The sequence below is a fragment of the Lonchura striata genome, chromosome 6, assembly GCF_050655825.1.
Source record: "Lonchura striata isolate lonStrDom1 chromosome 6, ASM5065582v1, whole genome shotgun sequence".
NCBI lineage: Eukaryota > Metazoa > Chordata > Aves > Passeriformes > Estrildidae > Lonchura > Lonchura striata.
In genome coordinates, this window is record NC_140708.1 from 32457344 (window position 1) to 32472271 (window position 14928).

The 14928-nt window shown below is 43.1% G+C and overlaps 1 protein-coding gene across 18 annotated transcripts in view; it reads left to right on the forward strand.

Annotated features, from left to right (window-relative positions):
• Positions 1–14928, forward strand: part of TCF7L2 (transcription factor 7 like 2) — a 172661-nt gene that overhangs the window by 59834 nt on the left and 97899 nt on the right. For 15 of the 18 annotated variants that reach the window (XM_085583701.1, XM_085583702.1, XM_031505276.3 and 12 more), the window contains one exon: positions 1892–1993. The exons of the other annotated variants lie outside the window; for them this stretch is intronic. In XM_085583701.1, coding sequence (XP_085439827.1) covers positions 1892–1993 — 102 coding nt within the window. The remainder of the gene's footprint in view (positions 1–1891; positions 1994–14928) is intronic. 18 annotated transcript variants of the gene reach the window in all.

Sequence of the window (14928 nt, forward strand, 5' to 3'; positions counted from 1 at the left end):
GCCCCTCTATGTGGTGGTGTTTTGATTGCTGTCTAAGAAAACTGTTGGACTTTTGAAAATGTAGCAGTTTACTTGTTTAATAGTGCCATCTGAAAATCTGTAATGTATCAGATTTCCCCTCAAGTTTAAAAGTTGGCTCTCAGTTGGTTTAGGCTTTGGGTCCAAATTCTACACACTCGGGTTGCATTTTTATGCACTTTTTTGAAACCACAAAGGGTTAGAAAGTTGCTTTAACATCATCTCAACTTTAAAATTTATGTTGTGGTCACATATATTGAAGAGCAGGGATTTGATGCAAGTGATCAAATATCTGGAGACTTACAATTGAGTTGTAAGAGTTAGAAATACTGCTTATCGGTAGTCTAGTTCTGGTTTGTTTGGGTTTTATTTCTTGTTTTTAAGAAGTGCTGAAACATTCTGGTCCACATTGCACAAATCCCAAATGTGAACATGAATAAAAACAAGACTTCTTGGAACTTGTGGAACTCATGTGGGGCACAAATCCAGAGTATGGGTTTGTTTATTTGCATTCCAGTAGCTCGGAAAACTCAGGCCCTCCAAGTGATGGGAATTGGTAACACATTCTCCTGCTGGCTCCTGCTTTTTGGGCACCTCAGTGCCCAGAGTCTTGCCTTGCATGTGAGCAAATGTTTTGCATACGTGAGCAAATGTGATAGATAGTGATGTGCTGAAAGCATGGAACCAGATCTCCTTCCTTCCTCCATGGAGATTCAGATACAGCTTCCGCTGTTTGTGCATGGTGGTTCTTCAAGATTACTTTTACTTTAAAAAAGAAAAAAAAAAAAAAGGAAGGAATGGGTAAACATAATTATTTCCTAGTAGGTATTTTCTAGGAATAGACCTGTCAGGTCAAGCAGTGTCTAGTGCTAAACAGGAGCTTCTGCAGTGGCCTGATCTATGTGTGCAGCTGCTTTTCTTAGTTCTGGAGGGGGCTGAACATATGTGGCCGTACACATTTCTTCCAGCACAGTACAGGGCTTTTAGAAGTCCTGTATTAACCTGTGTTAACTGGGACAGCACGGCAGCGTGCAGAGAGAAAAGCCTGGCCTGAAATTATATTTAGATGTACAGCACAGAAGTTTGTTTGGGATAACTAATTTCTCTGTGGACCAGCTTTTGTTCAGAATTGAGCACTTCTGGTGCAGCGAGCTGAAGCTTTTCTTGCTTTTGAATCAGTGCCCCCATATGCTGCAGACGTGGCACCTGTGTGTGTTCAGCCTGTCTGCTGCTGGCAGTGCCACAGAGAAGCTGCACTGTCCCCGAGCCGGGGTTATCTGCAGAAGATGAGCAGGAAGAAAATCCATGGTGTCTTCCAGAAATGGTGAAATGTAGAGAAAATAGGTGCTAAGACCCAGCAGTACTGGGTCTTTTTGGGGTAGTGCTCTGTCTTTAGGGCTTGTACAGCACTGGGGAGTTGGAGCAGTTGACTTGGTACATTTGTTGAAAGAAGGCTGACAGATGACCCGTTCAGTAACGAGATCATATTCTTAATTCATTATATGTTTTCCCTCTCCTGACACTGATATCCACCTTTTCCCTTGTCCCATCCTCTCCATGGTTATGCTATTTTGTTGTCTGTGGGTTTTGTGCTACTTCTAGACTTGCTACAATTAGTAAAATTAATATAATACTGTCTTTGTAACCTGTTTTTTTCTTATTCCTGAACTGTAATGAAGTGGTATGAGATTGTTAGTTCTGCACAGATTTTGTATCCACAAACATGTAAGGTTGTCTTAATTTTTGTTTCAGTTCCTTGCATAAGTTTTGATTTATACTTTTTTATCCATGTTACGTAAGATTTGTTATTTTTTTTTTTGCCTTTCTTTTCTGAACTCATTTTTCTTTTCCCATTTTTGTTTCCTTCATCCAGTATCTGCAGATGAAATGGCCACTGCTTGATGTTCAGGCAGGGAGCCTTCAGAGTAGACAAGCCCTCAAGGATGCTAGGTCTCCATCTCCAGCACACATTGTTGTAAGTAAATGCAGAAAGATGTTCTTCCTTTGTTTAAAAAAAAAAAAAAAAAAGCATTTGACATTAATGGCAATGGTTGTCACCAGTTCTCTTTTACACAGACCAAAGGAGAAATACCTCAAAACAAACAAATCCTTAAAAAGCTTGTGGTAAAAGGAGGGAATATTTTTGTTATCTCTGGGCTGAAATTATGAAATTATCATCCATGTGGCTTGCAGGAGACTAGGGAGTCAGAAAAATACTCTAAATTTACTCATTGCAGCGTTATATAGAGGCAGTGGAGTCCAGTCAGGCTGGTTTACACATCTGACAGTGTTGAAGTGAAGAGACTGTCTGGAAGGTTTAGACTTAAGACTGCCTTAGAAAAATCAAAACCAAGCCTATTCTATGTCCTTTACTTAAAGAAATCTTTTCTTATTGTCAGATCTTGGGTGAGAGTTTGAGAGTAGGTCAGGATTTTCACCTGGGTGAAGACTCAAAAGGGCCAAGTTCAACAAAGCACATGTTCCTGTGTGTTGTGATGTCTTCTCATTTAGCAGAAAGATTGTTATCAAATGTTTATTACTACCTGCAAAATATATAACTCTCTTTAATAGTATTTTTAAAAATGCTGCTATTTATTAACGTCTAACTCAAATTTTCATTTCTTAGTTAATTTTTCTTGTGCTTCTGTTGTGAAAACAATGTTGAGTTTGCAATGTGCAGTACAAATTTACATGAGAGTGGTTTGGGGGTTTATTTTACTTTCTAAAATAGCATTCACAGAGATCTAGAAGGAAATGTTTATGAGGTGATTTGCAAAAGCAGTGATATGCAGTGGTCCATCCTCACCCACAGCCAGGGTCAGGGCCATTTATTGTTAAGGAGCATCTTAGCTCTGACTATGCATCTGGGACATTTACCTCTGGAGAGAATGGCATGTAGTGGGTTAGAATATTTCTTCTGAAAAAAATTCATCATCAAATTTAATGTGATTTAAAAAAAGAAAACAAAGAACTTTTTTATAACCACTGGATGATAAGGTAAATACCAGGAAAAGAAACTGCTCATTCTTTGTTTTCTGCTCTATAGTCTAGAGCTGACACAGCTAGTAGATCATCCAAGGCACACATTGGTTTTGCTAGAAATCTCAAATCATACAAAACATTTTGAGGTGCTTCTTTTCCATTGTTGCCTCTTTAAATTGAGAATTGTCAGCCCATTGTGATGAGTGTCATAATTCTTTATTCAAAAGGAAAAAAAGATTTCCTGTTTTAGAATCAACAACTTCTAAACCATCCTTCAAACCATCAGAGAGCAACTGGAACAAGACTGGTATCTGCCCCATTGATATCTAGTGCTAGCTGCTTCACTTTTTCAGAATTCTTTTGCTTTTCCTTTCTGTCCACTTGGGCTGTCACTGTAGGAAGAGATCAGAGAAAAGATGTCTGGCTGATTAATCAGAAATCTACAGTCATCAAAACCTGATGTCATCTTACTCCTAATAAGAAATGAGCTAGAGAAACTTTCCTATTTTAATTCTTTTCTTATAACTGGTGTGCCAGAGGACTGACACAGGGTGGGAATGTTCCTGTGGCTCTGGCATGGTGGAGTGGTGTCAGACTCTTAGGAAAAGATGGAGAGGGAGCAAGAGGCTTTTTCTGGGTAGTTGCCGTGGGGAGGGCAGGATGAGTTTGGTTGGGATCACCTGAGCTTCCCAGTGCTGAGCATCCACTGTCCCTAAGCCTCCTGCCCCACAGGAGAGCCTTAAAAACCCAAAGCTGCCTGTGGTGCTCAGGGGTCTCAGCTCCTCTGACTCCCTCTAACCCTTCCACCCAGGTGTGGGCAAGGTGGAGATGAGTGGTCAACAAAATATACAAAAAGGGTTCAAGAATCACAATCATTTTGGAAAACGAAGCGAAACCTGCTTTCAGGGAGGCTGAGGTTGATCTGCTTTGTGTTTTGACCATTTATGGGGTTCTTATGGATCTCTTTAAAAGCTGTTTCACTCTGCTATTCAATAAAAAGCATATTTACCATAGCAACCACTTAGGCCATGAGGAACATATACTACCTCTGAGATGGAGGCCACCTTCCGAAAGAGCCACAGCTGGCATTTGTAATGTGATCTTTTGTGCTACTTACAATGTTGGAGGGAGAGGAGGCGGAGGAGGGAGCGAGGGGGGAGAACAGTGGGTTTTTGGGAGGGGGGGAGGTTCTGCAAGGTTTAATGTTTATTTCTAGCAGCAAACTGTTTTGCCTTGTTCTGTTAAAATATATAAATAAGGGGCAGCTTTTTCCTGGCACCGACCCCAGGCCACATTAATTTTGTGGAGTGAAAATGGCCCTTTTTTTTTTTTTTTTTTTTTTTTTTTTTTTTTTTTGTAAATAAAGTTAGAGTGGGTAGTGGCATTTGGGGGAGATAAAGTGGCTGCAGATGCCCGTTGGTCTGGGATGTGTCAGGCATCTCTAGTGTCCTGTGCCTGCCCACAGCACCTGGGACCTGGATGCTCTTGCACAGGGCTCTATATCCACTTCTGTCTGCATTTGTGAAAACACAGTTAGTCTTTTTGTGGAACTGTGGTGGGTATTTCATGGGCATCCTGATGTTTCTGTGCAAATGTAACATGTAGAGGTAGAAGCTGGTTCTCTACCCTGGTTGCTGTGTCTAGTCTACCCATCAAGTGTATCTATGCCAGTTTTTCATCTTCAAATCAGTTGGGCTGCCCTGAAGATCTGTAGGAAAATGCTAACACCTGCAAATCACTTCTTATCTTTCCCCTATCTCCGAAATCAGGATTTGAGGCTAATCTTCATAGCTGGATTACAAAGAGAGGAAAAGAGAGTGTGGCGGCTTGGGTCCCTCCCTCTCCCCCTTTTTTTCCTTTTTTTTTTTTTTTTTTTTTACCACTTTCTTTTTTGTCCCCCCCCCCCTTTTTTTTTTTTTTTTTCCTTTCCTTTTTTTGTCTTCCCTTTTTTAACATTCTTTCTTCCCACTGCTTGGCTGTGACAACCACAAGCTCCGTGTCAGTTTTTACTCCCAGCTCCAATGAAACTCCCTTTAGGAGTTGAGCTTAATGACTCAAGGCTGCATAACATGGCTGTCTGTAATGTCTTAAGTAAAATCTGTTCTATTTGTCAGCCATCCTCCTTTCAGATTTGTTTAAGAACATTAAGTTAAGACTACAAAAATTGAAGCAAAAGACCAGCATGAATAATTTGGCTGGATTGCTGTCCCCAGTGCCGAGGGCTGGGTTAATACTGCTTTTTCATGGTGCTTGAGAGAGTCTCCAAGGTCCATAATGAGAAACAGAATATTAAACTGAAATTATGTTCAGTATGTCTTGAGGAAGGTACAGCATGAGGCTCTATTTAAGAACAGTGCATTTGTGCATTTATTTACATTTAGGTGCTTCACTCATCTGGTAAGACTTTTTGCATCTTGCTCTGGCACAGTCATGCTGCTTATCTGTGTCCAAAGGTGAAAGAAAACTGGGGCAAAAATTGTTTTAATAGTATTATTAAGCTTGCTAGGTCAAAATTTTGAATTCAGCCTGCAGATAGTACTATTATGAGGCTGGGATATTTTTTTAAGTGTTTTTTGTGGTTAATTTGCCTCTTTTTTTTTTTTTTTTTTTTTTTTTTTTTTTTTTTTTTTTTCCTGACCTTTGATTTCATTGAAGGCATTAAGATTTTGTGAAACAGTCTTAGCAGGAAGTTTTGGGTGTAAAGCAGACCCCAGCTTGCTCTCAGGGGGTGGGGTGCTAGTTGTCCTGTAGTCCTGTGGTCAGTGTGCACCTGATTTGATCCACATGTGTGCTGCCAGCATGGTGATAAGAGTGAGAGATGGTGATGTAGGAGTGGGAGTCTCACAAGAACATTTTCTGTTGCAGCCTGGACAGGCAGGTGAAAATGAGCAAGATATGTCTGTGCGAGGATCTCTCAAAACTGCTCACTGCAGAACACAAGCTCTAACACAAGCTTTAAAACCTTTTTTATCTGTGTGCATTCCTACCACCTTGAGGAGAAAACCAGTGCTGTTCTTCTTCCCTGTTCTCTGCAAAGTGAATACTCTGATTCAGCCATTCCTGTTTTGGGCAGGAGCGTGGGTGAAAGGCCAGTCCTGGGATCCTGCCTCCTGCAGGCTGTGCAAAGCCTTGCTTTCAGCTTCCTCACTTCTTGGCAAAAACATTCAGAAGCCAAGATGATGGTGACTCGGTACAGTATATTCCTTATAAAACACTAAGGAGTTTGAAAAATTCCTGCATTTTGAAGTAAATGTCAATGTTAACCTCGGGGGGAGGACTTCCAGTACTTTTTGGCCTAGTATGTAAGGAACACAGCCATATAGTAGACTGAATCACCAAGAACAAAGAATCACTGTGCACTAGTGTATCTATTTTTTTTTTTTTTTTTTTAAGTAAAAATGTTTTTTCAAAACATAATGTGACAAGCAAAACTGAAGGCAAAACCATCTGAAACGTACTGACTGTTCTCAGCCTCTTCAGTGAGCATGGACTGCAGGCATCTGGGACCTCTGTGTGGTTTGGAGAGATCAGGAGGTTTTTTTCCCAGAGCAACTGGAGTTGAAGCTGCACAGTCTGCCCTGTCTGTTCCCTAATTTTTTTTCTCTAATGTGGTTTGTACTTCTGCATTTTAAATAAAAAACAAATACCTACTAGTAGCAATTAGGTTTATTTCAGGCATATTTTAAAATGCACCTTCAGTGTTCCTCCAGACATACTGGGAGTAGGGCACATCCAGACATACATGTGTCCTGTATGTGTGGAGCCATCTGGAACCATGATCTTACAACCTCCACTCACAATACTCCTAGAGGGCTTTTAAAGCTCTTGCTTTGTTTGTCTTTAATGTTTTGTTGTAGGGAGACTCTTCTTCCTCTGCAGTAACCTCTTGAGATGTTCGTGGATTGCAGGCTGCCTGCAGCCATGATAGCCTGACCCTCTTCTGTCCCTAGAGATCTCAGGGTGATCAGGAACACAGTGGTGTTGTGGGGGAAAGGACTTGAGCTAGACATCACTGATATCAGTGCCTGGTGTTGAGAGGGACACGCTGTGGGCAGGAGGAGAGGGCTGTGTCTGAGCTCTCCTGGTGCCCAGTCCACCCCTGCCCAGCACGCAGAAATACCCACACAGACTTAATTGGAAAGCTCCTTTAGTGACTGTCTCCTTTTTAAATACTCTATACTTTATTTGGCTAATTACTTTGGCAATTGCAAAGTAAATAAAATGTTTCATTAATACATGCCCAAAAGTATGCAAACGTCTTGTCCTGAATTTTTGGAGCTTCTTGGAATTAAGCCACAGAACAAATTAAGCTTGCTGAGAATTTTGTGGCTGAATCTTTCACCACTAATTCCTTTTGATTTTTTGTTGCAGAGGGTTGTGTTTGAAAAAAATCTGTGTACAAACCAGAATGTTTGGGGCTAAGTATAGAATTTACCTACTGGCAGCCCAGTAAAATTGTTTTGGATGGTTTCCTATAAAAGACACCCATTATATTCAGTACCCATTAAATATTAATGGAAACCTAGTGCTTGATTTGTGTAGACAACAGAAGAAATTTGGGCTCCTTGAAAGTAATTCACTTGGTAATTCGATATGTTTGCAGAATAGTTCAGACTTTAGGGAACTGCTCCATGGCCTTGTGTTTGCTCTGTAACACAGTGTCCATCCTCTACAGCCCTCCTTTCAGTACTGGAGGGAACTCCTCTGCTGTGATGCTGAGACTGGGGAAATGTGCAGGCTTGTACCTCTTACTGTGAAGTGAGCAGGAATTTAATGCTTCTGCAAACATCAGTCAGCACTAAAGCACCTTCAGAAGACACCTTGGGGCTGGATTGGCAGCTGGGATGAATTGTCACGCTTGGTTGTAGTCAGGAGATCTGTGAGTAGTTCCAAGAACTCTGAAGTATTTGGATGCTGGGATATTTCAGCTGTGAATAAATGCTGTAAAATGTATAGTACTGCCAACCCCAATTGTTCTAGGATCATGAGTCAGGCCTCAAAAGATCATGGGGATTTGTGGGGTGGGGGGTTGTGTGTTGTTTTTGTTTGTTTTCTGTTTCTTAAATAATACATTTTGTATTCTCTTTATTTGTTCTGTTTCCTGAGCCTGCAGGGTATACTCTGCTCAGTCTCAAAGTTTTCTCTATAGCAGTTTGTGAGCTTGCTGTGTGCTGTGAGAGGAGTCTGAGGTTCTTCCCTAAACACTCAACTTCAAGGCTACCATGCCTTGAAAAACAGCAAGTATTGCTAGACTGGCTGTAAAATTGTAGGAGTTAGCAACCCTAAGTGTTGCTCCAGGAGAAGGCAGCTGAGTAGGGGTGCTAGGATAGGCTCGGCTCAATCAAACCCTCATCTGTTGAGCATCCATTTCTTGTGAAGCATCTGGTTTGACTTTGGGAGAGCCTGGTCCTTGGTGCTGGCAAAAGCTCTGGCTTTTTAGTGCTGGGGTGACTGACTTACCTTGTCATGGATGGCTGCAATGTTTCCAGGCAGGGTAAGGCTTCTCTAACATCACTAGGGATGGCTCAGCAGGTCCTCCTGAAGTAGCAGGTTTATAGCCATGGATATTGCAGTGAACCAGCAGCACTTTTGGTTTCCTGAAGAGGCTGTGCAGTCTTGCATATAAGTGGGGAGCCTTGAGATTTGACATTTTGGTTTGTTACGACACACCAAAGTATACCTCTCTCTGACATACCTGAGTATTGAAGCTCTCTGGGTGAAGAGGAAGAAAGACAAAAGCTTGCTCATCAGATCATCTTAAGAAAGATGTAGCCATGCTGCCTTCAGTGTGGTTGGAAATGCATCTACAGCAGGATTCCTTCTTGTATCTTTTGTTCATAAAATAAGCCCTTACGTCCTATCCTATGACACAAATAGGATACCTAAATTCTGGCCATTTTTGACTAGTTAGTCTGGGATACAATAAACCTGCAGAGAGCAACATTTTGAGATGGTTTGGAAGAGTATTTCAGCACAGAGGAGCGCAAGCTGCATTTTGAATTCAATCACACGCAGTTTGTTATGCCGAAGCATGCATGCTAAATGAACTTCTAGGGACTTGTATGGGCCTACAGTTAAATACCAGCAGGCTATCAGCTCTCCAGGAGCAGAGTGGATGTGCCAGGCGGAGCGGGGAGGGCGCAGACGGTCGGTCCCCAGAGCCCCGGGCGGGTGCGAGGGCTGCAGCAGCAGCAGCTCGGCCTTGGCAGCGGGCGCGGAGCCGCGGCAGCGCCGGGCGATGCTGCAGAGCCAGATGGGTGAGCCTGTCAGATCAAAGTTGATGTGTACCGAGGGTGGCAGGCTTGGCAGGGCCGCCCGCCGCAGGTCCTCCTCCCCGCACACCCTGTCTGCAGCTGAAGTTTGTGGCTGGATTCAATCTGGAGCATAGAGAAGCAGGTACTGAATAATGCAACCTCCTCTGGAGCCAGAGCCTGTGCTGACTGGAGCAGGAGCAGCCATCATGTGTAGAGCACAAGGTTTAATGGGTATGATATGGCCCTGGCACTTACTTTTCTCCAAATTTCTAGAACCACAGTCTTCACTTACCAGTCCAGCTTTGGGCTTGTTGATGCAGAATGGAAAAGCCCAAGTACCCAGTGGAAGTAGCTGTCTCAGAATAACTATTCCTCATTATCTCTCCATGCGGCCACTCTCATTCAGCAGTAAGAGGTCCTTTGTGTGGTTTAGCTTAATCCGCTTTGGAAACGGATTAAGCTAAATCTCACAAAGGAACTCTTAGTGCTGAATAACAGTGTCCACACGGAAAGATAATTCGAAATAGTTGTTCTGCATTTTTCAATTCACACTTGAGCACAAAAACTTTCCTCTGCAGATGAGCCTACTTGAATAGGAACTGCCTATTTTCTGTCTAAGCAAGGTCTGTGTGCTGTGTCCAGGTGCTATAGTAAAGTAAACAGCATGTATTTTTCATTAAAAAGAAAGGAAGGAAACTGGAAATGCTGGGCTCAGGACCATTTTTTGCCAATTTGCTCAAGCCCAGTACTATTGCTTTTCTCACCAGTTCATGTGGTTTGGGATTAGATTATTCATGGGATGCTTTACTTTCTGGAATGTGTAGACATTTCTTCTACTCTCTCTTGTGAAAGAAACTGGAGCTGCCTTGTAAGCCACTGAATAAAGAGAAGGAAGGATGCTTTCTGCTATGCCCTATGCAGACCTGTTTGGCAAGGGGCAGACCCATTTTGGAAAACCTTTGGGGAGTTAGAAATGTTACAAATAACAAGGAGTGTTGCCTTTGTAAAACAAGCAGTGATCTGTGCCTATTTTCACAAAAGGAAGCTAGAAATAACTTGTCAAACAGATTTTAGGCTTGGATATGCAGTGGGCTGGGGACAGGGGTCTCATTCCAGGGGAACTTACTTGGGAGCTTTGCTCATACCTCTAACAGATACCTGTGAGTAAAGTCATTGAGCATATTACCAAGGTGGAAAAGCATTGCTCACTCCTGTTTCACTTGTCTGGCCAGAACAGATGCTAAGTAACTTTCCCAAGTTGATTTTGAGAAACTGATGATTTCAACATCTGGATTTTTAGAGGCAAGCAAAAAAGCCTGTAGGCCCACCGGAAAGTTAAAAAAAACCACCAAACACCATAAACTGAAGTAATTTAAAAAATCTAAACCTAAAATCCTTACATGTATCAGACCTTAGAGGAAAGTTACTTTTGGTGTCATTTAGATCCTTGTTTCAGATGTACCTTACACCTCATGCCTTGGAATTAGTAAGTTTGGGGGAGCTGGACCAGTCCTTCTCTACCTTGGCTGGCAGTAGCCATGCACTCAGGCCCCCATCTATAGGAATTATACGTGCAAAATGAGGGATAGGCTGGCAGCTGGTCATGGGCATGCATAGTTTGAACACATATGTTTGTGTGTTTACAAGAGGAAGGGTGTTTTCTGACTAGCCTCCCTGATGGAAGTAAGAAGTAAGCAAATGTTGGGGTTTGGTTTGAAGGTTTCTTTGTTGTTATTCTTTTTTTCCTCCAACTACCTTCTTGGTACAGATTAAGGACCTGATGGTGACCCTGGGCCCTGCAGTGCAGGCCTGCAGAAAGAGTTGCAGTTTCCTAGGAGAGGCGAGTCGTTCTTTAACATGCATTTTTCCTTTGGCACGACTCAAAGACTTCTCAACTGCTATTACTGTGGAAACTAGCTTCCCCTTCTTTTTTACTTTTTAGGCCTTGATTCAAGAAATCATTAAACATGCGTTGATGTCTATTGGTGTTCAGGACAACACTTAAGCATGTGCTCAAAGTGCTGTCTTGTGTAGTGATGCTTTTCTGAGTTGGGGTGCTTGAAATGAGCATTTATATCAAATAAAGTCCCTTCCTGAGAGACGATTGTGGCCTCTGCCTGTTCCCCAGCTACTGAAAAGAAAGAGGGAGAGAAGGAATAGTGCGACCTCAGTTCTTCTCCCCTGGACCTTGTCCTTGTGCTGACATATTTATTCCCAGGGCTGTAGGAGCAGTAGTAGAAGAAAAGTTGAAGAAGGATTTTAGTCTCTTGATGCTCATCTGCCCACTGGGAAATCAACAAAATCTGAACATGGTTTCCTTCTCTGGCTGAAAGAATAGTGTCTGGGAAAGGAAAGAAAACAAAAAAAAGTTGCCCTAATCTGTGCCTGCAGAGCTCTGCAATGTCAGTATTGAGTACTGTGGGCATGTGACTGCCCTGTAATAAGGAAATGATGTTTTATGGAGGAAAGCAGAATGAAGAGACCTGAAAGCCACCAGACTTTCTTACTATGCACTTCTTTCTCCTGTCAAGCAGCTGAATGGAAGCCATATCATTAGAAAACCCCAAATGTCTGCAGTGAAGTTTTCCCTGGCAGGAGAACTTCTGTCACTGCATGTTGGGTATGTCTACGTGGTTAATTAATATTAAGCAAGCAAGAGTTTGAATTGCTAAAGTCATAACTGCTCCATGTTGACTTCTCATGTCAATGCTTTTCAGGCATGTCCAGCTCTTTGGAGGAAGTCGTTTACCGGACATGAAACAACCTGCTCCTTATTAAAGGGCTCTGATGGCCAGGGTGGGTTACTTTGGGAGAAGCTCCGGTGTGAATCTGAGGCAATTCTGGTTGCTCCACAATTGCTGCCCGAGGGGTAAACGTGAGGCAGCAGCTGCCATTTGGGCTGAAGGTGTCTAGCATGTGGCTGGGCAGTTACAGAGGTGCTGCAAGGCCTTGCTGGGCTCACCCTGCAGTGACTTGTTCTGCTCCTCATGCCTGGGGCACGTCCAGGGAGCGTCCGCTCACACCGGAGATGGACTGTTAAACTCCATTCCTGCATAGGCAACCTCAGGTCACTGCCCTGAGGAATGTGGGGTGAGTAAACAGTGAGAAAGTGTGAGGGAGCAGTCCCAGCACTGGTGGTACAGCCAAAGAGCTGGAGCTGTGTTCTTTTTCTTCTTCTGGCCAACTCAGTCTGCTCCATGCCTGGGTTCCTGGCTGGGCTTGTGACTTTTTAAATAAAGCATCACCTGTTCTCTGCTGGTTGGACTGGGGGTCTTAGTCTGGGGATGAGAAATTAGGTTCCCTTCCCAAGTGCCATTGAAGCATGATAGTGCCTTCTTCCTGTGGACACAGGTTCCTTGATGTGACCGTGTAATGAGCAGGTCAAAGCGCTTGGTGCAAATTAAAGATAATTTCATTATCATTTCACTGTTACCTGTATTTAGGAAGATGTAGTAGGCAAGGAACTGTCAGAAAAGCAGATTGCTGTCGCTGCCTCAGACTGCCCAAATCCAGGGGAGATGGGGCTGTGCAGTGCACACAGCAGTGCACACAGGGTTGCTGTACGTGTGTGGTGTGACGGGCACCGTATGCTCACGTCCCTTTCCCAGGAAGGTAACGTGTTCTGCATATCAGATCATGGCAAAGCTGGAAGCGACGTACAGCTCCCCTGAGTCTGAGTTCACAGTCCAGACTGCTAGGCTAGCCTGTCTTTGACATGCATATTTAATGCTGTAGTTGTCTTTGCATATTTTGCTGGAGGGGACTAAAGGCAAAAAAAAAAAAAACAAACCAAAAACCTGGTTGCTCACCTGTCCTTCAGCACAGGTGAGCTTTGCACTTTTTCCCTTGGACATCTCTGAGACATTTAAAAGAGCATCATGGGTTCCTTACATCAAAGAGTTAATAGCAGTGAGTGGGTACAATAGCTCATTAGGACTTAAACGTGGGCTGCAAACTCAGAAATCTTGATAATTTTGGTCTATAAGGACACTGAACTTTCAACCCTAGTTCAGCAATAATAAATGCCTGTTAAGTAAGGCTTCCTTTTATGAAGAGAGGGTGGATGGATGCATTTCAATGGGCTTTAAAAGTCTTGCTACTCGTTTCAGCGTCTGCTGGCCGAATGCATCCGGGCATGGGAAGGCATTTTGAGATCTGCACAAAAAGCACTTTGAAGTATAACCTTTGTGAGCATCTTAGCTAGACCTGACTGCAGTTGGAAGCAGCACTTTATCTATTTATTTATTTGGCAAGTATTTTTCTTTCAAAGTTGCTTAAAAAAAACAGAAAGAAAAAGCCAAACCAAAAATAAATCTGTGAGCAATTAAATTAAAATGCAGTTTTGAAACTTTGACCCAAAGTGAAAGGTGATGGTGTACGTTTGCTTTCCTCATGGAAGTTTTCATAACCAAATATATCGCTGCTGATTTTTGAAAGAGGGAAGATGAAGCTGTGCTGTGGGATAGTGCTCAGGCTGACAGCCCTGCCACCCTGGAGAAGAGGGGCTCAGCAGCGTAGCCATCCTCTGGTCCATGCTGTCTGTGCCCACAGGAATCCCAGCGAGGAGCTCAGAAGTCTTTCAATAGCCCATTTGTTTACCTGTAGAAGGTTCCATTGTGGGGACTAAGACCTGAAACAAACCTCAGAGTGGCTGCAAGTCCCCACTTCATAAGTTGCAATCTTCCTTGCCTTGAGTTCACAGGTCTTGATTCAGACAGGCTTCTGCTGAGGTCCTGCATGAGAGCTGAAGTTGTGTGTGTGTGTGTGTGTGTGTGTGTGTGTGTGTGTGTTTTACCTCGCCTCTCAGAGAGCACGAGGGAGACCTCCGTGAAGAGAGTGACAGGGTTTGATATAAACCAGCAGGACTGCATTGCTGCCATTATTCGACAGTAAACCCTTTCACAATGCCATATGCTGTGCATTCCAGCGCAGCAGCCGAGGGTGTGATACAGTTAAAGCACACTCGGCAAACAGGAAACGCTGGTGACCGCTGTGTGTGCTTTTCATGGAGATAAAGTATTGAGAGCGTAACGAAGGGAAAAAAAGTGCTGGGAATGGGGGGAGAGGACGCAGGGGTGAAGGAGAGGGATGTATTTTGGGCCTGACGCTCCGGTCATTATGAAAACGCAGGCAGGAAATGCAGCCGCAAAGCAGCGGAGAAAACATTGCCTCGCTCCAAGATGTTGTTTTACTCCATTACATGTATTTTCTAGTTTGCTGCTGGGTAGTGAGAGTGGATGTGTGTGGTTTGGTTATTTACAGGGTATTTTTCTTTTTTTGTTTTTCCCCTTTCTTTTTTTGTTTGTTTTGTTTTTTAAATTAATTTTATTTTTAAAGTTCCTGCCACTCTGGCTTAGTATCCAAGTCCCTTCCCCTCTACCCTACCCTGGTTAATAATGAAAGGCTATTTTAAGGGACTGGAGTTCAGTAACAGATATTTCATACTCCAGGAAAATGCGGACATCGGTGTTTAACCTAAGCACAGTTGTTTTCCTGGGCAATGGCTCTGCAAAAGGCATTGCAAAGCCTCCTCAGAGTTAGGAAGTCGCTGTTGCAGGGCAGGGAGGAAGGCAGGGGGATGGGACCAACAGGTCCTCAGATGGGGAGAGCTCAGAATCATAAACACACCATAGCTTTAATAAAATAAATGAAGTGGAGCCTTTTCAGACGAGGG